General features: G+C 37.1%; 1 protein-coding gene across 1 annotated transcript in view; it reads right to left on the minus strand.

Annotated features, from left to right (window-relative positions):
- Window positions 1–371: 371 nt before the first annotated feature.
- Window positions 372–25,888, minus strand: part of LOC132549877 (uncharacterized) — a 26,159-nt gene continuing 642 nt past the window's right edge. Inside the window, exons 2-10 of the mRNA XM_060213846.1 lie at window positions 22,722–22,911; window positions 21,681–21,834; window positions 21,215–21,440; window positions 14,315–14,362; window positions 11,923–12,014; window positions 7,425–8,311; window positions 5,015–5,229; window positions 1,603–1,820; window positions 372–384 (exon numbers count right to left, since the gene is read on the minus strand). Coding sequence (XP_060069829.1) covers window positions 372–384; window positions 1,603–1,820; window positions 5,015–5,229; window positions 7,425–8,311; window positions 11,923–12,014; window positions 14,315–14,362; window positions 21,215–21,440; window positions 21,681–21,834; window positions 22,722–22,911 — 2,043 coding nt within the window. The remainder of the gene's footprint in view (window positions 385–1,602; window positions 1,821–5,014; window positions 5,230–7,424; window positions 8,312–11,922; window positions 12,015–14,314; window positions 14,363–21,214; window positions 21,441–21,680; window positions 21,835–22,721; window positions 22,912–25,888) is intronic.

A 25,888-nucleotide genomic window follows, 5' to 3' on the forward strand; every position in this document is an offset into this window, starting at 1 on the left:
TCATCTGTTTTAGTGGATGATTTATCTTCGTTGAATTCACGGGTATGTACACTGAATCCACAAGTACATATTTCCATGAAATCATAAACGAAAACGTATTTGTATTTTTGTAAAACCCCGAAATGTGAGCCACACAAACAGTAAATATTAATCTGGAGCACGTGATCGACGTTTAGAGTGTAAATACTATATAGATATTCTTATTTCAGATATGTTTGTCAAAGTTATGTTTGTATCAGTGTTCATCTGTCGAATTTTGTCCAGAAATCACTGACATTTTTCCCTCTCGGAATAATACACGGTCAGGATATATCTGTATCGCTTATGTGACATCAGACAGTATGGTAAAGGTGCTGACACACGGGCTACCATCATGACACGATACTGAAATATAAAAAAAGACAATAAAACATACAAAAATCCTTCAAAGTTTTAAATGGTATGTCTGACACAACTGACAAATTATTTTTTCAAACTGATTAAATTCTTAAAACATAACCAGTAGAAGATTAGAGTGTGACGTTTCGATGACTAAACGGTCTCCTTCATCAGACAAATGACCAGTGTGGAGCGAACTAACACCGACCTACGTAGTGTACGAGATCTACACGGTCACCTTCATCAGACAAATGACCAGTGTGGAGCGTACTAACACCGACGTACGTAGCGTACGAGATCTACACGGTCACCTTCATCAGACAGATGACCAGTGTGGAGCGTACTAACACCGACCTACGTAGCGTACGAGATCTACACGGTCACCTTCATCAGACAAATGACCAGTTTGAAGCGTACTAGTACTGACGTATGTAGTGTTCGAGATCTACACGGTCACCTTCATCAGAGAAATGACCAATAAGGAGCGTACTAACACCGACGCACGTAGTGTACGAGATCTACACGGTCACCTTCATCAGAAAAATGACCAGTGTGGAGCGTACTAACACTGACGTACATAGTGTACGAGATGTACACGGTCACCTACATCAGACAAATGACCAGTGCGGAGCATACTAACACTGACGTACGTAGTGTACGAGATCTACACGGTCACCTACATCAGACAAATGACCAGTGCGGAGCATACTAACACTGACGTACGTAGTGTACGAGATGGCACGGAATAGATCTATCTCTTTTACTGTACTATAATCCGATGTTGTAGACTCTGGTCGAAAAAAATGTCGCACTCTAATCTTCTACTGGTTGTGTTATAAAATGAAGGTGACCGTGTAGACATGGAAATGCTACACTCTAATATTCTACTGGTTGTGTTTTAAAATCTACTATTCTATTGGCATTACCAACCCGAAGAAAATGTTACGAAATACTTTTTCATACATTAATTGGTGTATATGATAGTTGTGTCAATGAGTCTTATCATGCACCCGGATGAAACGCGTGAACGGTCTTACTGTGGGAGGAAACTGGAGTACCGGGGAAAACCCACGTGGTAAGGCAGGTGACCCCATACCTTTTCACATCCTTTCCGGGAATCGAACCACGGACAGCTTGGTGAAAGGCGAGTGCGTTATCACTGCGCCACCCGACCACCCACCATCAAAAGTCATGTTAACCTTATTCCTAAAATGACAAGCTCACCATCCAACTTTACCAGCTACTGTCCTTTTATCTCCGAGCATGCGCAACAGGAAGCTTCCTTCATGACCTGATGATTTACAATACGGGACTATGACGTAACTTCCTTCATCTAGATCCAATCGTCCACTCACTTCCCGTTGGTCATGCGCCGACTCAAACAGCCCAATAGTTTGCAGCTGTGATAAAGGTCGCTTTTCATCTTTGTCTGAATTCTTCGTCTAAGACATATTGAAATAGGAAAAAAGGGAAAAAAGTTAATCGATATTTTTTTTAGAAACATCCGTCAAAATTATATACTTGAAATGATACCTCTTTATGTAAATTAAAAATAGCTTAAGTCACTCTTATTAATAAAATCAAGTTTTTTTTTCTTTTCGATTTTAATTTTTCGTTCAAATAGCTGTTCTAATTACCCATGACGAAACAATTAGAAACCATTGAAATCTTAATTGCGCGGCTCCGGATGAAATAAGACAGTAATACTGGAGTTATTGAGCGTTCACAACGAAGGCATTGTAGCGGCGTACATGTAAACAGTATGCTGAAACTATTCATCCGAACGTTGATTCCAACTCGACTCCATCAAATCAACAAATATCACGAAAAAGCAAAAAAGTTCAAACTACAATTCACTGAAACGAGGACAGGATATGAACAACAGGTAAGGTTTACACGGAAAGTCATTGAAACGAGGACAGAACAACAGGTAAGGTTTACACGGAAAGTCATTGAAGCGAGTAGAGAACCAAGGTAAACAGAAGATATAGAAGTGTTTGTCATGTCCTTGATTTTCAATTCGGGAAGATTGTACGATGGGAAATGTCAATGTATTTCTAGTCATAGTGAAACATTTCGGAAACATGGCGTTTTTCTAAAATCAAATAAACAACGGATGCTTCAAAAGTCATTGAATTATAGGGATGGGTCATTTCTCAATCGAGTTTTAATTTATGGGTTTACCTCAGTCCCCCCTCCCTCAAACCCTTTAGGCCCTTATTATTACTGACGAGTCCTAGAAGGAACAAACAGCTGTATGATGTAGCATCACTGACGAGTCCTAGAAAGACGAGACAGCTGTATTATGCAGCATCACTGACGAGGCCTAGAAGGACAAAACAGCTGTATTATGCAGCATTACAGACGAGGCCTAGAAGGACTAAACAGCTGTATGATGTAGCATCACTGACGAGTCCTAGAAAGACGAAACATCTGTATTATGCAGCATCACTGACGAGGCCTAGAAAGACGAAACAGCTGTATTATGCAGCATCACTGACGAGGCCTAGAAGGACGAAACACCTGTATTATGCAGCATCACTGACGAGGCCTAGAAGGACGAAACAGCTCTATTTTGTGGTATGCTTTGTTCGGACGAAAATATTATCAACTGGAAACTCGATCTTTTTTACCTTTCAATTTTTCATCTTCACTTCCTTTTAACTTTCGACATATTTTTCACACAATACCATATATTCTGCATCGGCGTTCAACGTTCATTGAAAACACATGTCTTATAGACGGGCAACGAATGAGAATTTTCAGTTTGGAGTTGGGGCATCGTAGTATACAGAGTTGAATAATTCAAATGTCGTTAACACTCAGAATATTTGATAAAGGTTTGGTTTGACACCTAGACAGCAATAAAACACAGTACGTATTATCAGTTTATAAATTCAATGTAAACAAGGAAAAGCCATATTCTTGTGGTGTCCTCGATTGACCAGAACACGCTTAATCTTCCAAATCATTTCGGCTCATTCTCCTTACACTTAATCTTGAATATCCGAAAAATTTTCATATTTTACTCTAGTTTTGTTGAATTTGAGTTGGAGACGGTTCACGTGTTAATATTTTCTAGTTGTTGTTGTTGTCCTTGTTTTTACTGAGCTTGAGTGTTGTTGTTGTTGTCCTTGTTTTTACTGAGCTTGAGTTTTGTTGTTCTTGTCCTTGTTTTTACTGAGCTTGAGTTTTGTTGTTGTTGTCCTTGTTTTTACTGAGCTCGAGTGTTGTTGTTCTTGTCCTTGTTTTTAATGAGCTTGAGTGTTGTTGTTCTTGTCCTTGTTTTTACTGAGCCTGAGTGTTGTTGTTCTTGTCCTTGTTTTTACTGAGCCTGACTTTTGTTGTTCTTGTCCTTGTTTTTACTGAGCTTGAGTGTTGTTGTTCTTGTCCTTGTTTTTACTGAGCTTGAGTGTTGTTGTTCTTGTCCTTGTTTTTACTGAGCTTGAGTTTTCTTGTTGTTGTTCTTGTTTTTACTGAGCTCGAGTGTTGTTGTTCTTGTCCTTGTTTTTACTGAGCTCGAGTGTTGTTGTTCTTGTCCTTGTTTTTACTGAGCTTGAGTGTTGTTGTTCTTGTCCTTGTTTTTACTGAGCCTGACTTTTGTTGTTCTTGTCCTTGTTTTTACTGAGCTTGAGTTTTGTTGTTCTTGTCCTTGTTTTTACTGAGCTTGAGTGTTGTTGTTCTTGTCCTTGTTTTTACTGAGCTTGAGTGTTGTTGTTCTTGTCCTTGTTTTTACTGAGCTTGAGTTTTTTTTACTGAGCCTGTTTTGTTGTTCTTGTCCTTGTTTTTACTGAGCTTGAGTTTTGTTGTTACTGAGCCTGTTGTTGTTCTTGTCCTTGTTTTTACTGAGCTTGAGTGTTGTTGTTCTTGTCCTTGTTTTTACTGAGCTTGAGTGTTGTTGTTCTTGTCCTTGTTTTTACTTAGCTTGTGTTGTTGTTCTTGTCCTTGTTTTTACTGAGCTTGAGTGTTGTTGTTTTTGTCCTTGTTTTTACTGAGCCTGACTTTTGTTTGTTGTTCTTGTCCTTGTTTTTACTGAGCTTGAGTGTTGTTGTTCTTGTCCTTGTTTTTACTGAGCCTGAGTGTTGTTGTTCTTGTCCTTGTTTTTACTGAGCCTGACTTTTGTTGTTCTTGTCCTTGTTTTTACTGAGCCTGACTTTTGTTGTTCTTGTCATTGTTTTTACTGAGCTTGAGTGTTGTTGTTCTTGTCCTTGTTTTTACTGAGCTTGAGTGTTGTTGTTCTTGTCCTTGTTTTTAATGAGCTTGAGTTTTGTTGTTCTTGTCCTTGGTTTTACTGAGCTTGAGTGTTGTTGTTCTTGTCCTTGTTTTTACTGAGCTTGAGTTTTGTTGTTCTTGTCCTTGGTTTTACTGAGCTTGAGTGTTGTTGTTCTTGTCCTTGTTTTTACTGAGCCTGAGTTTTGCGATATCCGAACAATTGCAATAGTGTGAAGGTTTCATCTCTATTGGGCTTTTAGATCGCTTATTTAGTGGACAGGACAGGATTAGGGTATGTGTAGAAAATCAAGGATTTATTTAAGTAAATGTTGGGTACTGAATATTTCAGAAAATAATTATAATTATCATCACAAACATGCGTTTCGTAGAAAATGTTTTTTTTTTTTTTTTTTCAAATTCTTACCCTATAGACCCCAAAGCCTATTGGTACGAGCAGACTATTGGCAGTTGACGGTCCGTGACGGCAATCTTGTAACAGCGATATCAGCACGTGGGATTTCCCACGAAACGGCGGGGGTGAAATCTGGTCATTTGAGTTATGACTGCTATTTATAGCAAAACAGATTCTGGGATTACCCGAGTTAGCTTTCGTATCACTGGAGACTGTTGTCATTGACTCTGAAAAAATCAAATAGAGATTCAGGCATATACTTTCTTAGTTACAACAATGGAACTCATATTGCAATGTTACACATTCTCGATACTTCACATTAGCAATCTGTACCCCTGTAACCATCCTCGATACTCCAGGTGTTACGATCGCTTTCTCTCTCTGTACCCCTGGAACCATCCTCGATACTCCAGGTGTTACGATCACTTTCTCTCTGTACCCCTGCAACCATCCTCGATACTCCAGGGGCTACGATCACTTTCTCTCTCTGTACCCCTGCAACCATCCTCGATACTCCAGGGGCTACGATCACTTTCTCTCTCTGTACCCCTGGAACCATCCCCGATACTCCAGGTGTTACGATCACTTTCTCTCTGTAACCCTGCACCCATCCTCGATACTCCAGGGGCTACGATCACTTTCTCTCTGTACCCCTGCAACCATCCTCGATACTCCAGGGGCTACGATCACTTTCTCTCTGTACCCCTGCAACCATCCTCGATACTCCAGGTGTTACGATCACTTTCTCTCTGTACCCCTGCAACCATCCTCGATACTCCAGGGGCTATGAGCACTTTCTCTCCCTGTACCCCTGGAACCATCCACGATACTACTGTGGTAACGATCACTTTCATTCTCTGTCCCCCTGGAACCGTCCTCGATACTCCAGGGGTTACGATCGCTTTCTCTCTCTGTACCCCTGGAACCATCATTGAAACTACTGAGGTTACGATCACTTTCTCTCTCTGTCCCCCTGGAACCATCCTCGATACTCCAGGGGTTACGATCACTTTCATTCTCTGTCCCCCTGGAACCATCCTCGATACTCCAGGGGTTACTATCACTTTCTCTCTCTGTACCCCTGGAACCACTCTCGATATTCCAGGGGCTACGATCACTCTCACTCTCTGTACCTCTGGTCCATTTTCGATACTCCAGTGGCTACGATCACTTTCATTCTCTGTACCCCTGGAACCATCCTCGATACTCCAGGGGTTACGATCACTTACGCTCTCTGTACCTCTGGAACCATCCTCGATACTACTGTGGTTACGATCACATTCTCTCTCTGTACCCCTGGAACCATCATTGAAACTACTGGGGTTACGATCACTTTCTCTCTCTGTCCCCCTGGAACCATCCTCGATACTACTGTGGTTACGATCACTTTCTCTCTCTGTACCCCTGGAACCATCCTCGATATTCTAGGAGTTACGATCTTTTGTACAATCTGATAAAACCGTATGCAAATTCTAGGGGTCAAACTTGTTAGTCTTGGTCAATCCAGTAAAATATGTCACGTCCTCAGATGTGAAAAAGGTATACAACAACAGAACCAACAGGCAAATTAACGAGCATCAAACATGTCCAGCTTCAAATCGTACAAAGAAATATTTCTCAATTTGATAAATATGAAGAAAACTTAAAACGTTTTGATAACAAAAATAATTTTGAGTCGCCACATTTTTTTTAAAGATTGTACAAAAGACACAAAAGATCATTTCAGCCATGTGGTCAAAAATTGAATTTCAAAGTCCAAACGGAGAGAGACAAAAATACACAAGACTGGCTAAAAGATAACAAATTAAAGGCCTGAAAAGGTCAGTGAGGAAAATAAACTTGTTTCGCTCTGAAATTAAGATTTCGGGAAAGATTGTGGGAATAATAATTTGATTCACCCCGTCAATGGTGGATACATCTTTTATGAACACCCCCGATCTATCTCTCAGATGGTCAATAAAGTAAAGTACATAAGATAAAAATAGAGATACCAAGAAAACCATAATAAATCATAATATTGATTTCAAATGATCTATTCTGAATTGTCAAAATGTCTCATTGACAATATAGCTATAAATCCAACCTATGGTGTTTAACTGTCGCAGTTAATTCGATATTCAAGGGCCTGTTATTTGTCAATTATCTGACAAACTTGTAACACAGGGGTACAAAAGATGCAGGTTGCTGAAAATTATGGTTAAATGGTTTCCATAGTGATTTCATTGAGTAATATTCTATTTCTGTGTGTAGTACGAAGCTGGACGTGTTTGATGCTCGTTAGTTTGCCTGTTGTTGAACCAAAACCAATCTAACCTCCAGTCAATGCATAGAGACATTTCTAGTATGTGTAACTAATATGATCAACATATTACATCTAATAGTTTTAACACATTAAACAGCTGTTCTGAATGGAGTTACTTACTCGTCCATCTGTCATAATGTTCCATTATTACGTTCCATTCACCATGAGATCGGAAGTGATCCTTCTTCATTGCCAGAAAGTTACTTTGAGTCAAATGAGACACGGAACCTGCCGAAAGTTTTCGAGAATGCACGAGGGGAAAAGACAATTTTCGACCACCCCTAGACACAGAGTTCTCGCGAGATCTTGTTTCCGAAATGTTAACAGAGATATCGGATGCAGAATAAGTGCTATCGGGTTCTGATGAAAATGAATTTACAGATAAACTACTATTTAGCTGTTGAAGTCTGTCAAATCTTGGATGGTCTATTCGTGTCGAAGCATGCGAAGCACTGCGCCTGCGCATGTATCCTTTCGGATCAGTCGACCTGTAAGTATTAGGGTTCTCTGAGCCTCGTCTCTGATTCAAAAGAGTCATCAAGGCACTCTCGTCCACACCATCGGTTAGCGTAGTAATGATGCCGACTTTGTTTCGCGGGAAATGTTCTTTCTTTGTTGTGTCTACTTTGATAGTCTGCTTATTTTCCTTTACAGTGATTTCTTTGTTGGATTCCTGTACACGAGGACTAAGTTTACTGTTCTCGATCCCAGCCTTATATTTATCATCACGAGTGTTTTTTAGTGTGGTTGAGCGGGATTGTCTACAATATGTGTCATGGCTGACGTTGTTATTGGTTACCACTTCCGGTTCCTTTGTACAGCCGTATACTCGAGCTACGTTGAAACCTTCTAGCCGGAAAGGTTCTTTTCCACTGCAGATAATTAAACCGCCAAAGTTACACCGGAAATCCTCCATTGATAACCAATATTCATCTGGGTCTTTGCATAAAAGCGGATGGTAACGTTCCAAATATCCAGTATTTAAAGACATCCATGATAAGCGATCCCTGTAATAGAAAAATCCAGGATGATAAAAATTGAAATGGTAAGTATAATACTTATATAAACCATCAAAATAACCAATAAAACTACTATTAACTATAGCGTGTATTGTATATTTTAGCACTCTCGTCAACCTTTCACTATTTTATTCCACAGGAGGGCAAATTTAGGTCACGATCAGTTCTGTAGTCTTTATCATTATTGCATGATTATATGCACTTAAAAATCTAATTGATACTTATACAAGGAAAAGTCTCTCGCCGTTGATAAACTGAAAGTTTTTGCGTCATATATCACAGCGCATGCGTTTCACACACCACATCAGTAAACAATAATGGCTTCCCTTGTGAATCGGTCGCTGTTGAAAAATGTTACAATGATGGCAACAAAGCGAAGAATGGCTAATAGGTCAGAAGAAAATCCTAGAATGTCCCTTTTCGTGATAGATGGGGATTTATCAGAAAAAAAAAACAATCAGCACGCCGCGTGTATTGTACTGTATTGACTGACCAAGTGGAACTAGGTGAAATTATGTATTTGGAATTAGGTAACAACCATATTCGAACTGATTGTTGTAGGCATGCAAAGTGCCTAATTTTAATTAATCAAGCATTTTGAAAAATGGATCACTAATTCGATTAAAAAAATGAGAGGTATAAACACGATCTACACACGGTGACACACTGCTTTCACGAGTTTTCTTTTTTACAATATATCAAAAACGTTATTGTTAAAATCATTATATGGTGAAATACTTCATGATATATGTGTCTGCAGGAATTTCTCTTACCCGGGACAGGTAAAACCACGTTTTCTACTGGTGTGATATTTCTTTGTCTCTTACCCTGGACAGGTAAATCCACACTTTTTACCGGTGTGAGATTTCCTTGTCTCTTACCCTGGACAGGTAAATCCACACTTTTTACCGGTGTGAGATTTCCTTGTCTCCTACCCTGGACAGGTAAATCCACACTTTTTACTGATGTAAGATTTCCTTGTCTATTACCCTGGACAGGTAAAACCACGTTTTCTACTGGTGTGCTATTTCTTTGTCTCTTACCCTGGCCAGGTAAATCCACGATTTTTACCGTTGCGAGATTTCCTTGTCTCTTACCCTGGCCAGGTAAATCCACACTTTTTACCGATGCGAGATTTCCTTGTCTCTTACCCTGGCCAGGTAAATCCACGATTTTTACCGTTGCGAGATTTCCTTGTCTCTTACCCTGGCCAGGTAAATCCACACTTTTTACCGTTGCGAGATTTCCTTGTCTCTTACCCTGGCCAGGTAAATCCACACTTTTTACCGATGTGAGATTAATAGAATCTTCCCCTACCCTGAGGGTGTGATAGAGAAATCTCCAACCCGAGGGTTGATTTTTGTTGTTGTCTAACCCGAGGTTGATTATTTTTCTCCCACCCCATTATTTCCACCACGACGTAAAAAAAAAATCCCACGGTACAAGTACCTGAATGGCGCATGAATATCACCATTCACGTTTCCAAAATTCTACATTCTTCCGCGAGAGCAAAATGACAGACTACAAACGCAATATGAATAACCATTAAAAATATTTATTTTTTGGAAATTAGATATTTTAATTAGCGACAGATACATGGAAATACTTGTATTGAACAACATTTAACTCCGTATCATTTATTAAGGTAGGGCAGGCTTGCCGCGATGTCATAGACAAAAAGGGGATTTCCCAGTTTATAATGACGTCAATTGTTTATGCGCGCGAAAAATTGCAATGTTGTGAGTGTCACGCGTGTGTTCATTCAGAATCAAAGTCATAGATGATCCTCCGACGTTTATTTGTGTTCACTGGACAAGGATTGTTATAGTTAATGTTAACTGTGATGTTACAGTCACGCATTACGGAACCTGGAAACAAAGCATCCACTCGTCGGTTTGAGTCAGTTGTGATAACCGACTGAGGTCACCGAGTGCAGTCATGTGGGATAGATTTATCCTCCATGGGTGTTCCACATGGGACATGTCTATCCTACATGGGCAGAGGTGGGAGAAAAGGTATTCTCTCATTTCCACCTGTGTCAGATAGGCCTGTCCAGGGCAATAAACATGGTCATGATAGACGTTTATTACACAGGCGCCTGTGTAATAAAGCCTCGCGCGCGGAGTAATTCATAGTTTTTTCCCGCGCACTCATCGACTATGTCCTCGTCAACCGCTTCATCCACAAACACGCATAGTCGATTGGAGTCATTGTTTGCAGGCTCGTATTAACAAAACTGTTCTATAAATATCAACATCACCAACCCTGGGACTCAGGCTTTCCGCCGTCGTCCACGTGTGATTGAAAGTGACAATGACTAACTTTCCTCCTGTCGGTGTGGCGCGAAATGTGTGACGTAAGTGACGTCATCTAACAAGCAAACCAAGAATTCCATTCATAAATGTGTAAGATTTGTAAGATTACTATTGACAGTGAAGTAGTATTAATATTTTGACCAACATGTTCAAAGATGTAAAAAGTGTTTATGATATATTATACATTGAGCAATAGTAAATATTAAAAAGAAAAGTGTTGTTTTATTGCGTGTTTTAAGGCACTATATTTGAATCAAGGCAATGATTTGACGTCTCAATAACAGTTCATTGAGGTCATACCAAGAAATTAATCACGGCAAAGCTTTACTAGGGAAAAATAGATGTTTAAGTTGCAAAGACTCGGCAAGCCTCGTTCTTGCTAACTTAATTATCTTTCATCTCGGATTGAAATCACGACTCCATTTGGTTGAAATATTCTATTTATTCAATCCAAGGGTCACGCAAAGTGGTCAGCCCTATTTATGTATTTGAAATTACATTTCTGAAGTGTTTTTATTAAAAGAAACCGTTGAATTATCTCTTTTTCTGTGTGATTGTACAAAAGACATATGGATGGAACCATTTAATACAAATTAAGAGTTAGAGATACTGTAGAGCCATGTGGAATAAACTTTTAGGACTCGTCATTGATGACAATGGTCTAAATTCTGAAACCGAAGAGGCGAATGAGGAAAATCTGAAGCGATCGAAAGTCAAAATGTAGACGGGGAGGCGCAGCAGTCCTCTAATCAAATTAATTTCCTAATTTTCATATACAATGTATCAGATAATTTTAGAACAACGTCAAGTACACATATTTATTCTAGACCGCGCCACTATTCGAATGAATGAAAACGTGACATGCAGGCTACAATAAACCTCCGGAAACAAAACGTCCACCAGCAGCATCTTCCACATGCTATCTCCAAGACTGCACAATAGATACGCGAATGAGAAGCACCTTTAACTGTAGATCTAAACAACGAATCACGAGGCATCATTTATCTGACGCACATGTAATACATCCAGTAAGGATGGCTGTATAACACAGGATAGACCAGCATTACATACAGCCGAACTTCGTTATCTCGAACTCTACGGGACCACGAGAACATTTCGAGATAACTGAGTAATCGATATAAGTGAGTTCCAATGTTTTGTGGAAAATTAGGCAGAGACCAAGGGAATGTTTCGAATTAAATGGGGTCTTGGAGTTATACGAGTTCGAGTTAAGGAGATTCGACTTAAGTAGGTTAAGAAAAGGTTATTTCCTGACGGACAAACCTTTCTGAGTATCTCCCTTTCCATTGAGGTTCTGAACTGTAAGGACATTTCAATCGTATAACCTCCACCATCCTGGCGTCCATTGAAGGGAACTGAAAGGTGAACTTTTTATGTTATTTAATCATGCCATCCACTAAAACAACAAAAATATCAACATAAGTCATAACCCAAACACAAATTCAATAAAGCTAAGGCAAAAAAGCAACAGAAATGATTTACATGAGAATCCTGAAAAAATACAAGGACAACGGTAAGTTTATCCTAATTTTAATGTATCAGTTTCATATACAGTGAAACATTCGTTCAGTGTAAATGTATCAGTTTCATATACAGTGAAACATTCCTTCAGTGTAAATGTATCTGTTTCATATACAGTGAAACATTCGTTCAGTGTAAATGTATCTGTTTCATATACAGTGAAACATTCGTTCAGTGTAAATGTATCTGTTTCATATACAGTGAAACATTCTTTCGGTGTAAATGTATCTGTTTCAAACATTCTTTCAGTGTAAATGTATCTGTTTCATATACAGTGAAACATTCGTTCAGTGTAAATGTATCTGTTTCATATACAGTGAAACATTCTTTCAGTGTAAATGTATCTGTTTCAAACATTCTTTCAGTGTAAATGTATCTGTTTCAATCATTCCTTCAGTGTAAATGTATCTGTTTCATATACAGTGAAACATTCGTTCAGTGTAAATGTATCTGTTTCATATACAGTGAAACATTCGTTCAGTGTAAATGTATCTGTTTCATATACAGTGAAACATTCTTTCAGTGTAAATGTATCTGTTTCATATACAGTGAAACATTCCTTCAGTGTAAATGTATCTGTTTCATATACAGTGAAACATTCCTTCAGTGTAAATGTATCTGTTTCATATACAGTGAAACATTCTTTCAGTGTAAATGTATCTGTTTCATATACAGTGAAACATTCCTTCAGTGTAAATGTATCTGTTTCATATACAGTGAAACATTCCTTCGGTGTAAATGTATCTGTTTCATATACAGTGAAACATTCTTTCGGTGTAAATGTATCTGTTTCATATACAGTGAAACATTCTTTCGGTGTAAATGTATCTGTTTCATATACAGTGAAACATTCTTTCGGTGTAAATGTATCTGTTTCATATACAGTGAAACATTCTTTCGGTGTAAATGTATCTGTTTCATATACAGTGAAACATTCGTTCAGTGTAAATGTATCTGTTTCATATACAGTGAAACATTCTTTCAGTGTAAATGTATCTGTTTCAAACATTCCTTCAGCGTAAATGTATCTGTTGAATCATTGTATGGAACGTGGCATTACTTATTTGGATTGACCAAGGTTAACAATGATGATGTCAATGATGAAGCGGAAGACGCTTACTCTTTGGTAACACCTGGTCTTGTTTTCCTTGTTCTTTTTCAGGAGTTGTTTATATAAGTTTATGGAACTGGAGTTTGGATTATGATTTTTTCATTTGCTTGCATTTTCTTTGTTGTGTTCATCTTCCATTAAAAATTGTTTTTAACAATATTTTTTTCTTTTTCAGGCATGATTATGTATTTTTCAAAGTTTAAACTTTATATAGTTCATAATCTTCTTATTCTCTGTCTTATTCACATGAGGATAAATGGCCAAATCTAAACTGAAGCAGGATAATCCCAGTATACAGTATTTCCATGTCAAGCAATTTAGTTACTTGAATTCTTGATAATACTAGAGTTCAAACGATTTTGCAGCAACTACCACCACCCAAACCCCATATATGTAAAGCTCTCAAATAATGAGTGATTAATTCCAATCGAGTTTCACCTAATCCAAATCTATAAATAAAAACATTTTTCATATTACACATGTTAAAATATTATGAGGTATATAAAATATTTGATTGCGATATTCCAAGCTGTGTGTTTTTTCAATGTGTTACGTAACCTCTTTGGTCGTATTTCAAAACCACGCGGATAAAACGAGGTGGAATGTTTACGATAATCAGGCCTTCAGACACAATGAAAGGACTAACAAAATCATGTACTGTTGCGCGAATGTGATTGCAATAGATTATGTTAAAAACAAACATTGAGTCAGGCTTATCGCTGTACTGATAAGGCGACACAAAGGGCAATAACTCTGCAAGATTAGAATAACAGTCTTACGTCTGTAGTAGAAAAAGAAGAGTAAAAACATGCTTTTTTCCTTTAAATTACTTTTTATTAACTTACCTTTCAAAACATCATCACCAAAACAAAAATTGAAATTCAGAAATTTTGTAAATTTGATTACATTTCATCACTTAATATTAACAATTGATAAATCTACTGGCATCCTATGGATTATATTGCTCCTGTTAATGGTGCTGTCTAACCTATAAAACAGCTTTAATAAGATCGCTTGGCTTACCTTGGTAACTGCAGTGATGATATGAAGGTATCTCTCCTCGTCGCTTGCCTCAACATCTCCTCCTGTCTGTAAATTAGGTAATACTCTACAGAATCTACTACCATCATTTCCATATACGTTTATATATAAATATTTCCTCGTTCTACCCCATCAATCTTTTACACGTCGCATTTGTGAATCAAGATCGTATTTGATTTGAAGAATAGGATGAAGAAGACGTAGAAATTCACTTATAATTTGACCTTTACATGTGGTAAATGTTAAAGACAATTGTGACTTGATAATCTCATTCTAACAAACATTCTAAAAACATAACAGTTAACTGCACAAATGTATCATCGCGCTTATTCACAAAATGAATTCTGTCAGCACATGAACATTGAAAAAACTAACAAATTCTCTACATCACTAGTTTATCTGATATTTTTCTCTCTTACTATTATTGTTTTCTCCTAGTTAGTTCACTCGGTTATCTAGTATAATTGTTTTCTTCTAGTTAGCTCACTCGGTTATCTAGTATAATTGTTTTCTTCTAGTTAGCTCACTCGGTTATCTAGTATAATTGTTTTCTTCTAGTTAGCTCACTCGGTTATCTAGTATAATTGTTTTCTTCTAGTTAGCTCACTCGGTTATCTAGTATAATTGTTTTCTTCTAGTTAGCTCACTCGGTTATCTAGTATAATTGTTTTCTTCTAGTTAGCTCACTCGCTTATCTAGTATAATTGTTTTCTTCTAGTTAGCTAACTCGCTTATCTAGTATAATTGTTTTCTTCTAGTTAGCTCACTTGGTTATCTAGTATAATTGTTTTCTTCTAGTTAGCTCACTTGGTTATCTAGTATAATTGTTTTCTTCTAGTTAGCTCACTTGGTTATCTAGTATAATTGTTTTCTTCTAGTTAGCTAACTCGCTTATCTAGTATAATTGTTTTCTTCTAGTTAGCTCACTTGGTTATCTAGTATAATTGTTTTCTTCTAGTTAGCTCACTTGGTTATCTAGTATAATTGTTTTCTTCTAGTTAGCTCACTTGGTTATCTAGTATAATTGTTTTCTTCTAGTTAGCTCACTCGCTTATCTGGTATAATTGTTTTCTTCTAGTTAGCTCACTCGCTTATCTAGTATAATTGTTTTCTTCTAGTTAGCTCACTCGCTTATCTGGTATAATTGTTTTCTTCTAGTTAGCTCACTCGCTTATCTAGTATAATTGTTTTCTTCTAGTTAGCTAACTCGCTTATCTAGTATAATTGTTTTCTTCTAGTTAGCTCACTCGGTTATCTAGTATAATTGTTTTCTTCTAGTTAGCTCACTCGCTTATCTGGTATAATTGTTTTCTTCTAGTTAGCTCACTCGCTTATCTAGTATAATTGTTTTCTTTTAGTTAGCTCACTCGCTTATCTGGTATAATTGTTTTCTTCTAGTTAGCTCACTCGCTTATCTAGTATAATTGTTTTCTTCTAGTTAGCTAACTCGCTTATCTAGTATAATTGTTTTCTTCTAGTTAGCTCACTCGGTTATCTAGTATAATTGTTTTCTTCTAGTTAGCTCACTTGGTTATCTAGTATAATTGTTTTCTTCTAGTTAGCTCACTCGGTTATCTAGTATAATTGTTTTCTTCTAGTTAGCTCACTCGCTTATCTAGTATAATTGTTTTCTTCTAGTTAGCTCACTCGGTTATTTAGTATAATTGTTTTCTTCTAGTTAGCTCACTCGCTTATTCAGTGTAAACTTTTTCTCTTAACTCCATCAATTATTTGATATTAATTCTTAAATCTCTTAGTGAAATCACTCAATTATTTCATATAAATGCTTAGTTATTGAATTCATCCCTTTATATAAATTCTTCTCTTGGTGAAAACAATAGCTTTTTAAAACAAATTCTTCTTTAAATGAAATTACTTGCTTATTTAAATAAATTATTCCGTTAGTGAAATAACGCTTTATTTAATATAAATTCTTTTCTTAGTTAAATCACTTGCTTCTATTAATTCTGCTCTTGGTGAAATTACGCCCTTATTTAATATATATTTTTTCTTAGTGAAAATACTCGCATATTCAATAACATTTTTCTCTTAGTTATATCATTCATCTATTCAATATTGATTCTTCGCTTAGTGAAATCGCTCGCTTAATTGGTATCAATTCAAATAGTGAAATTACGCCCTTATTTGATATATATATAAATGTAAATTCTTCTCTTTATAAAATTTTGCGCTTCTTTAATACAACTTCTTCGCTCATATAGCTACTTCTCATCGTAAAATCATTCACTTATTTAATATAAAATCTTCCCTTAGTTAACTCCGTGTTAATTGTTTAAGGTCTCTTAGTTAACTCCGTGTTAATTGTTTAAGGTCCCTTAGTTAACTCCGTGTTAATTGTTTAAGGTCTCTTAGTTAACTCCGTGTTAATTGTTTAAGGTCTCTTAGTTAACTCCGTGTTAATTGTTTAAGGTCTCTTAGTTAACTCTTTGCTAATTGTTTAAGGTCTCTTAGTTAACTCTTTGCTAATTGTTTAAGGTCTCTTAGTTAACTCCGTGTTAATTGTTTAAGGTCTCTTAGTTAACTCTTTGCTAATTGTTTAAGGTCTCTTAGTTAACTCCGTGTTAATTGTTTAAGGTCTCTTAGTTAACTCCGTGTTAATTGTTTAAGGTCTCTTAGTTAACTCCGTGTTAATTGTTTAAGGTCTCTTAGTTAACTCTTTGCTAATTGTTTAAGGTCTCTTAGTTAACTCTTTGCTAATTGTTTAAGGTCTCTTAGTTAACTCCGTGTTAATTGTTTAAGGTCTCTTAGTTAACTCTTTGCTAATTGTTTAAGGTCTCTTAGTTAACTCCGTGCTAATTTTATAGGGTCTCTCAGTTAACTCCGTGCTAATTTTATAGGGTCTCTCAGTTAACTCCGTGCTAATTTTATAAGGTCTCTTAGTTAACTCCGTGCTAATTTTATAGGGTCTCTTAATTAACTCCGTGCTAATTTTATAATGTCTCTCAGTTAACTCTTTGCTAATTTAATAATGTCTCTCAGTTAACTCCGTGATAATTTCATAGGGTCTCTTAGTTAACTCCGTGCTAATTTTATAGCGTCTCTTATTTAACTCCGTGCTAATTTTATAAGGTCAGTTAACTCCTTGCTAATTTGATTTTAACTAACTCCGTGCTAATTTTATAGGGTCTCTTAACTCCGTGCTAATTTTATAAGGACAGATAACTCCTTGCTAATTTTATAGGGTCTCTTAACTCCTTGCTAATTTTATAAGGTCTCTTAGTTAACTCCGTGCTAATTTTATAGCGTCTCTTATTTAACTCCGTGCTAATTTTATAAGGTCAGTTAACTCCTTGCTAATTTTATAGGGTCTCTTAACTCCTTGCTAATTTTATCAGGACAGATAACTCCTTGCTAATTTTATAGGGTCTCTCAGTTAACGCCATGCTAATTTTATAAGGTCTCTCAGTTAACTCCTTGCTAATTTTATAATATATCTTCTTTATCTCCTTGTTAATCTTATAGGATCTTTAAGTTAACTCCTTGCTAATTTTATAATGTCTCTCAGTTAACTCCGTGCTAATTTTATAGGGTCTCTTAGTTAACTCCGTGCTAATTTTATAGGGTCTCTTAGTTAACTCCGTGCTAATTTTATAGGGTCTCTCAGTTAACTCCGTGCTAATTTTATAGGGTCTCTCATTTAACTCCGTGCTAATTCTATAGGGTCTCTCAGTTAACTCCGTGCTAATTTTATAGGGTCTCTTAGTTAACTCCGTGCTAATTTTATAATGTCTCTCAGTTAACTCCGTGCTAATTTTATAGGGTCTCTTAGTTAACTCCGTGCTAATTTTATAATGTCTCTCAGTTAACTCCGTGCTAATTTTATAGGGTCTCTTAGTTAACTCCGTGCTAATTTTATAATGTCTCTCAGTTAATTCCGTGCTAATTTCATAGGGTTTCTTAGTTAACTCCGTGCTAATTTCATAAGGACAGATAACTCCTTGCTAATTTTATAGGGTCTCTTAGTTAACTCCTTGCTAATTTCATAAGGTAAGTTAACTCCATGCTAATTTTATAATGTCTCTCAGTTAACTCCTTGCTAATTTTATATGGGCAGATAACTCCTTGTTAATTTTATAGGGTCTCTCAGTTAACTCCATGCTAATTTCATAATGTCTCTCAGTTAACTCCTTGCTAATTTTATAAGGACAGATAACTCCGTGCTAATTTTATAGGGTCTCTCAGTTAACTCCATTATGATTTTATAATGTCTCTCAGTTAACTCCGTGCTAATTTCATAGGGTCTCTTTGTTAACTCCGTGCTAATTTTATAAGGACAGATAACTCCTTGCTAATTTTATAGGGTCTCTTAACTCCTTGCTAATTTTATCAGGACAGATAACTCCTTGCTAATTTTATAGGGTCTCTCAGTTAACGCCATGCTAATTTTATAAGGTCTCTCAGTTAACTCCTTGCTAATTTTATAATATATCTTCTTTAGCTCCTTGTTAATCTTATAGGATCTTTAAGTTAACTCCTTGCTAATTTTATAATGTCTCTCAGTTAACTCCGTGCTAATTTTATAGGGTCTCTCAGTTAACTCCGTGCTAATTTTATAGGGTCTCTTAGTTAACTCCGTGCTAATTTTATAATGTCTCTCAGTTAACTCCGTGCTAATTTTATAGGGTCTCTTAGTTAACTCCGTTAACTCCGTGCTAATTTTATAATGTCTCTCAGTTAACTCCGTGCTAATTTTATAGGGTCTCTTAGTTAACTCCATAAGGTAAGTGCTAATTTTATAATGTCTCTCAGTTAACTCCGTGCTAATTTTATAGGGTCTCTTAGTTAACTCCGTGCTAATTTTATAATGTCTCTCAGTTAACTCCGTGCTAATTTTATAGGGTCTCTTAGTTAACTCCGTGCTAATTTTATAATGTCTCTCAGTTAACTCCTTGCTAATTTTATAATGTCTCTCAGTTAACTCCGTGCTAATTTCATAGGGTATCTTAGTTAACTCCGTGCTAATTTCATAAGGACAGATAACTCCTTGCTAATTTTATAGAGTCTCTTAGTTAACTCCTTGCTAATTTCATAAGGTAAGTTAACTCCATGCTAATTTTATAATGTCTCTCAGTTAACTCCGTGTTAATTTTATAGGGTCTCTTAGTTAACTCCGTGCTAATTTTATAATGTCTCTCAGTTAACTCCGTGCTAATTTTATAGGGTTTCTCAGTTAACTCCGTGCTAATTTCATAAGGACAGATAACTCCTTGCTAATTTTATAGGGTCTCTTAGTTAACTCCTTGCTAATTTCATCAGGTAAGTTAACTCCATGCTAATTTTATAATGTCTCTCAGTTAACTCCTTGCTAATTTTATAATGTCTCTCAGTTAACTCCGTGCTAATTTCATAGGGTCTCTTAGTTAACTCCTTGCTAATTTCATAAGGTAAGTTAACTCCATGCTAATTTTATAATGTCTCTCAGTTAACTCCGTGCTAATTCTATAAGGTCTCTTAGTTAACTCCGTGCTAATTTTATAAGGTCTCTTAGTTAACTCCGTGCTAATTTTATAGGGTCTCTTAGTTAACTCCGTGCTAATTTTATAATGTCTCTCAGTTAACTCCTTGCTAATTATATAATGTCTCTCAGTTAACTCCGTGCTAATTTCATAGGGTCTCTTAGTTAACTCCGTGCTAATTTCATAAGGACAGATAACTCCTTGCTAATTTTATAATGTCTCTCAGTTAATTCCGTGCTAATTTCATAGGGTCTCTTAGTTAACTCCGTGCTAATTTCATAAGGACAGATAACTCCTTGCTAATTTTATAGGGTCTCTTAGTTAACTCCTTGCTAATTTCATAAGGTAAGTTAACTCCATGCTAATTTTATAATGTCTCTCAGTTAACTCCTTGCTAATTTTATATGGGCAGTTAACTCCTTGTTAATTTTATAGGGTCTCTCAGTTAACTCCATGCTAATTTCACAAGGACAGATAACTCCGTGCTAATTTTATAGGGTCTCTCAGTTAACTCCATTCTGATTTTATAATGTCTCTCAGTTAACTCCTTGCTAATTTTATAATGTCTCTCAGTTAACTCCGTGCTAATTTCATAGGGTCTCTTTGTTAACTCCGTGCTAATTTTATAAGGACAGATAACTCTTTGCTAATTTCATAGGGTCTCTTAGTTAACTCCTTGCTAATTTCATAAGGTAAGTTAACTCCATGCTAATTTTATAATGTCTCTCAGTTAACTCCTTGCTAATTTTATAAGGACAGATAACTCCTTGCTAATTTTATAGGGTCTCTCAGTTAACTCCGTGCTAAATTTATAGGGTCTATTAGTTAACTCCGTGCTAATTTTATAATGTCTCTCAGTTAACTCCATGCTAATTCTATAAGGTCTCTTAGTTAACTCCGTGCTAATTTTATAAGGTCTCTTAGTTAACTCCGTGCTAATTTTATAGGGTCTCTTAGTTAACTCCGTGCTAATTTTATAAGGTCTCTTAGTTAACTCCGTGCTAATTTTATAGGGTCTCTTAGTTAACTCCTTGCTAATTTTATGTCTCTCAGTTAACTCCTTGCTAATTTTATAAGAACAGATAACTCCTTGCTAATTTTATTTGGTCTCTCAGTTAACTCCTTGCTAATTTCATAATGTCTCTCAGTTAACTCCTTGCTAATTTTATAAGGACAGATAACTCCTTGCTAATTTTATAAGATCTCTCAGTTAACTCCGTGCTAATTTTATAGGGTCTCTTAGTTAACTCCTTGCTAATTTTATAAGGTCTCTCAGTTAACTCCTTGCTAATTTTAAAGGGTCTCATAGTTAAATCCTTGCTAATTTTATAGGGTCTCTTAGATAACTCCGTGCTAATTTCATAGGGTCTCTTCGTTATATCACTGTTTTATTTAATGAGCCTACCTCTTCATCGTCATACCGGAAGTGATTAAATCCTGTCGGAGTGAGCCGTTTATTGTTCCTCCAACACACCATAAACGATCGATTTTCCCAGGACTTGTAGATAATATGGAAAAAATGTTCCGGAGGATTAATATCAGGGGTGTAGAATTCACATATAGCACCGGTAATATCTGTCAACGCGTCCAGAGTATTTCCGCACTCAATGGCTTCATAAGTTTGCATAATTCTGAAAGAAATCAAACATAATCAATGTTGAACAAACAACTGATAGACGACTCAATTACTCTTAAAAGAATATGAATGAATATTTCGGAAATTATTGTTTTTAACCTTATTTTTATTGTGTCGATGAACAAAGGACATTTTTTCGCCAAAAATCACTTCAATTGGATTTGTCTACTTCTTTTCTGTATAAATATGGAGGAACATTAAAACAATAAATATTTTTTTAAAATTCTGGACTCACTTTGCATACGACTTCTCCAGGAGAGGACCCCAGTATTCTGAAGGGTTCCCTAATGACCGACAGTAGTATAGTTTGTTATCGTACATAGGTAAGTTATCATCTACAACCACATCGATCCACTCGCCGAACCGCCACACGTTAAAATGGAAGGCACCTGTTATAAGTACAATATCCTCTAAAATAACCGTATCATACTGTATGTCATTTTATATTTGCGATATTTGTATAGAGCTCGAGAATTCTTCCCGGCACCAACACGTAGCTCTCCCGAGTTTACGACATGTGAATCCTTTAACATATATTTATTTACGAAAATTCAACATCCGACAAGATGAGTCTAAACGTGTGTTTAACTTTCATCACGTAATGTTGGGTAATTTTTATCCCTAATATCGATCTTTCATTAGTACCAATAACTTTCCTTTTATGATAGATTTCCATAACCTTTTGATAATTCTACTGTACGCTGCCCGTTGCCAGCGGCTGTGTACTCTCCACTGGTATTGGATACAAGCCAAAATTTTAATTCCTGGTTGTTCGATATGTTGATGCTTGAATTTACAAATGGTTTTATATCATTGGTTTATCTCGAGTACTACCGACTAGGAACAATATAATAATTGTATTTCAGATTGTATAAATGTTTCTCTATACATTGTATTATGAAAAAGAATAAAATTCAATTAAATTCAATTAAATTGAGATACACTTCCACCTTAAAGACATTCTCTAAATAATATCAGGTTTTGTGATAGACATGATATCTTAGATAACACAAACAAACAAACAAACAAACAAACAAACAAACAGGAGAGATCGTTTTTGTCCTTTGCTCTTTAAAACCAGAATTGCTTATTCAATTATTGCACTACAGTGAAATTACCTCTGGATCATGTACATGTAAGAATAACACTCTTTCTATACAAGTATGTTATGCTCTTAAATGCATCTTGATGTGAGACAAATCTAAAAATGTCTATCGAAGAAATTTTTTTAGAAAGTCAAGTTGTCCAAATAAAAAGCTTTATTTCTTTAGTTTACCTATATAATCAAAAGCAAAACTTTGTTCACACATTCTGTAGCCTGGGATCAGCCGTTCTATGTAGTGAACACACAGGGAGGCAATAACAACAGCAGCTTCAAACCACTTCCGCTTCCGGAATTGTTTCCATGGAAATTGCGCTTCCAGTACTCCACCAACACCAAATAGCACTGCGTTGGAAGTAGTTACCTGTAATCAAGGAATACCAACATCGCCGCATTAGCCACAATGCTTAGTTACATACTCGATACTAATTGAACTACCAGAGGAGTGATTTGATTGGTCTAAAGCAGGTTTCCAACTGACCAATCACAGGCTGATACGCTCCTTTTGAAGATTGCAAAGCATACCAATAAACGACCTTGAGATTCGTTTGATGTACTTTAAGTAATCAAGTAATCACACGGAACCTTTAATTGCCATGAAATGTTCCAGGGGCACAGAGAGCGATAGCGATGTGTAAACCCTGGAGTATCGAGGATGGTTCCAGGGGCACAGAGAGCGATAGCGATGTGTAAACCCTGGAGTATCGAGGATGGTTCCAGTGGCACAGAGAGCGATAGCGATGTGTAAACCCTGGAGTATCGAGGATGGTTCCAGGGGCACAGAGAGCGATAGTGATGTGTAAACCCTGGAGTATCGAGGATGGTTCCAGGGGCACAGAGAGCGATAGTGATGTGTAAACCCTGGAGTATCGAGGATGGTTCCAGGGGCACAGAGAGCGATAGTGATGTGTAAACCCTGGAGTATCGAGGATGGTTCCAAGGGCACAGAGAGCGATAGCGATGTGTAAACCCTGGAGTATCGAGGATGGTTCCAGTGGCACAGAGAGCGATAGCGATGTGTAAACCCTGGAGTATCGAGGATGGTTCCAGGGGCACAGAGAGCGATAGCGATGTGTAAACCCTGGAGTATCGAGGATGGTTCCAGGGGCACAGAGAGCGATAGCGATGTGTAAACCCTTGAGTATCGAGGATGGTTCCAGGGGCACAGAGAGCGATAGCGATGTGTAAACCCTGGAGTATCGAGGATGGTTCCAGGGGCACAGAGAGCGATAGCGATGTGTAAACCCTGGAGTATCGAGGATGGTTCCAGGGGCACAGAGAGCGATAGCGATGTGTAAACCCTGGAGTATCGAGGATGGTTCCAGGGGCACAGAGAGCGATAGCGATGTGTAAACCCTGGAATATCGAGGATGGTTCCAGGGGCACAGAGAGCGATAGCGATGTGTAAACCCTGGAGTATCGAGGATGGTTCCAGGGGCACAGAGAGCGATAGTGATGTGTAAACCCTGGAGTATCGAGGATGGTTCCAGGGGCACAGAGAGAGATAGTTATGTGTAAACCCTTGAGTATCGAGGATGGTTCTAGTGGTACAGTTGGAGCAAGTGATTGTAACTCCTGGAATATCGAGGGTGGTTCCAGGGGTGCAGAGAACGAAAATGATTGTAACCCCAGAAGTATCGAGGATGGCGTAACTAAAGTATAAACTTACTTGGAGGGTTGAGGGAATTATACACATTGATTTATGGTAAAAAAGCAGCGTTTAATTAATTTTTTCTTCCAAAATTGAAAACATCAACCGATTTATTGTTTCTTGCGTTTCCAAGTACACTGATACAAGATACAATCATGATTTAAAATAGGAACGATACATCTACTCATGCCGATACCTTTTTCTAATCTGTCTGAACCACTAATATAGACTTATCCCTTGTAGTAGAAATACTATCCCCACCCCCCCACCCTCGAAAAAAAAAAACGAAAAACAAATATAGAATTACCCCTCATATTTGAGGTAACAAAAATACCTCAACAAAAACCAGTATGGATACACTACCCCTCGGACTTACCCTTTGTGGAAGAGGGCACGCAAACTCTCTCAATCTGTATTTATCTCTTTTGTAACAAAAAAAAAAAAAAAAAACCAGCAACAAACAAACAACGTTAAATAAACCAACTTCACCTCTCCCCAATTTAAAATCCCCCTTGTAGGAGAGTGCACTAAAGCAGTCTCCCTAATTTAAAATCCCCCCTTGTAGAAGAGTGCACTAAAGTAGTCTCGTCTCCCTAATTTTAAATCCCCCCTTGTAGGAGAGTGCACTAAAGTAGTCTCGTCTCCCTAATTTTAAATCCCCCCTTGTAGGAGAGTGCACTAAAGTAGTCTCCCTAATTTAAAATCCCCCCTTGTAGGAGAGTGCACTAAAGTAGTCTCCCTAATTTAAAATCCCCCCTTGTGGGAGAGTGCACTAAAGTAGTCTCCCTAATTTTAAATCCCCCCTTGTGGGAGAGTGCACTAAAGTAGTCTCCCTAATTTAAAATCCCCCCTTGTGGGAGAGTGCACTAAAGTAGTCTCCCTAATTTTAAATCCCCCCTTGTAGGAGAGTGCACTAAAGTAGTCTTCTTAATCTGAATTTGAAATTATTTTGGATGTAAATGACGTATGGCAAACCCTCTTGCAAATCTGGACTTACTTGAGGGCACAAAATTTCTCAACTCCCCAATCTGTTGGTACAGGACAAAAACTATTCCCTGTCCGTGCCCAATATCTGGACTAGTCATTTGTGGGAGAGGGCATAGGAAGCTTGTTCTACACCAAATCTGGCCTTCACCTTTGTAGTAACAGGCACAACAAGATGTGTTTATGAATCACTATGTCCAGGTTGCAACAAAATTCTGAAGTGGGACAATTTTACTGTGTAAAGCATGTGCTAATTGCATGTATGTCTTCATTGTAGGTCAAATGTCACGGTCAAGGTCACATGGTCACAAATTTTGGTATCACCAGAATGGTCTTGTCAAAAGGAATGGAAAACTCATGCCAAATATGAAAGCGCTGTTTCTTATATTGTAAAAGTTATGGACAAGGTTAAAAGTTAACAGACAAACAAACAGACAGCCAGCGCAAAAACAGTATACCCCCGATCTTTCGATCCGGGAGCATAAACACCATCCCCTCCCTAAATTCGGAATGATCCTCTGCAGAAGAGGGCACAAATATACCCCTTCCCCATTATCTGGATTTGTCTGGACTGAAGATATTTTCGCAATCAATTTTCATTTTATTTTGTCTATAAAATTTAAGCACAACACAAAATATTACGCGCGGGGGTAATTAGCGTTAATTTTCCCCTCGCGTAAATTTCCATGTTTACAGTAGCAAACTT

Source organism: Ylistrum balloti, unplaced genomic scaffold (genome assembly GCF_031769215.1).
Source record: "Ylistrum balloti isolate Yb309-2 unplaced genomic scaffold, AGI_CSIRO_Ybal_v1 Utg370086, whole genome shotgun sequence".
Lineage (NCBI taxonomy): Eukaryota > Metazoa > Mollusca > Bivalvia > Pectinida > Pectinidae > Ylistrum > Ylistrum balloti.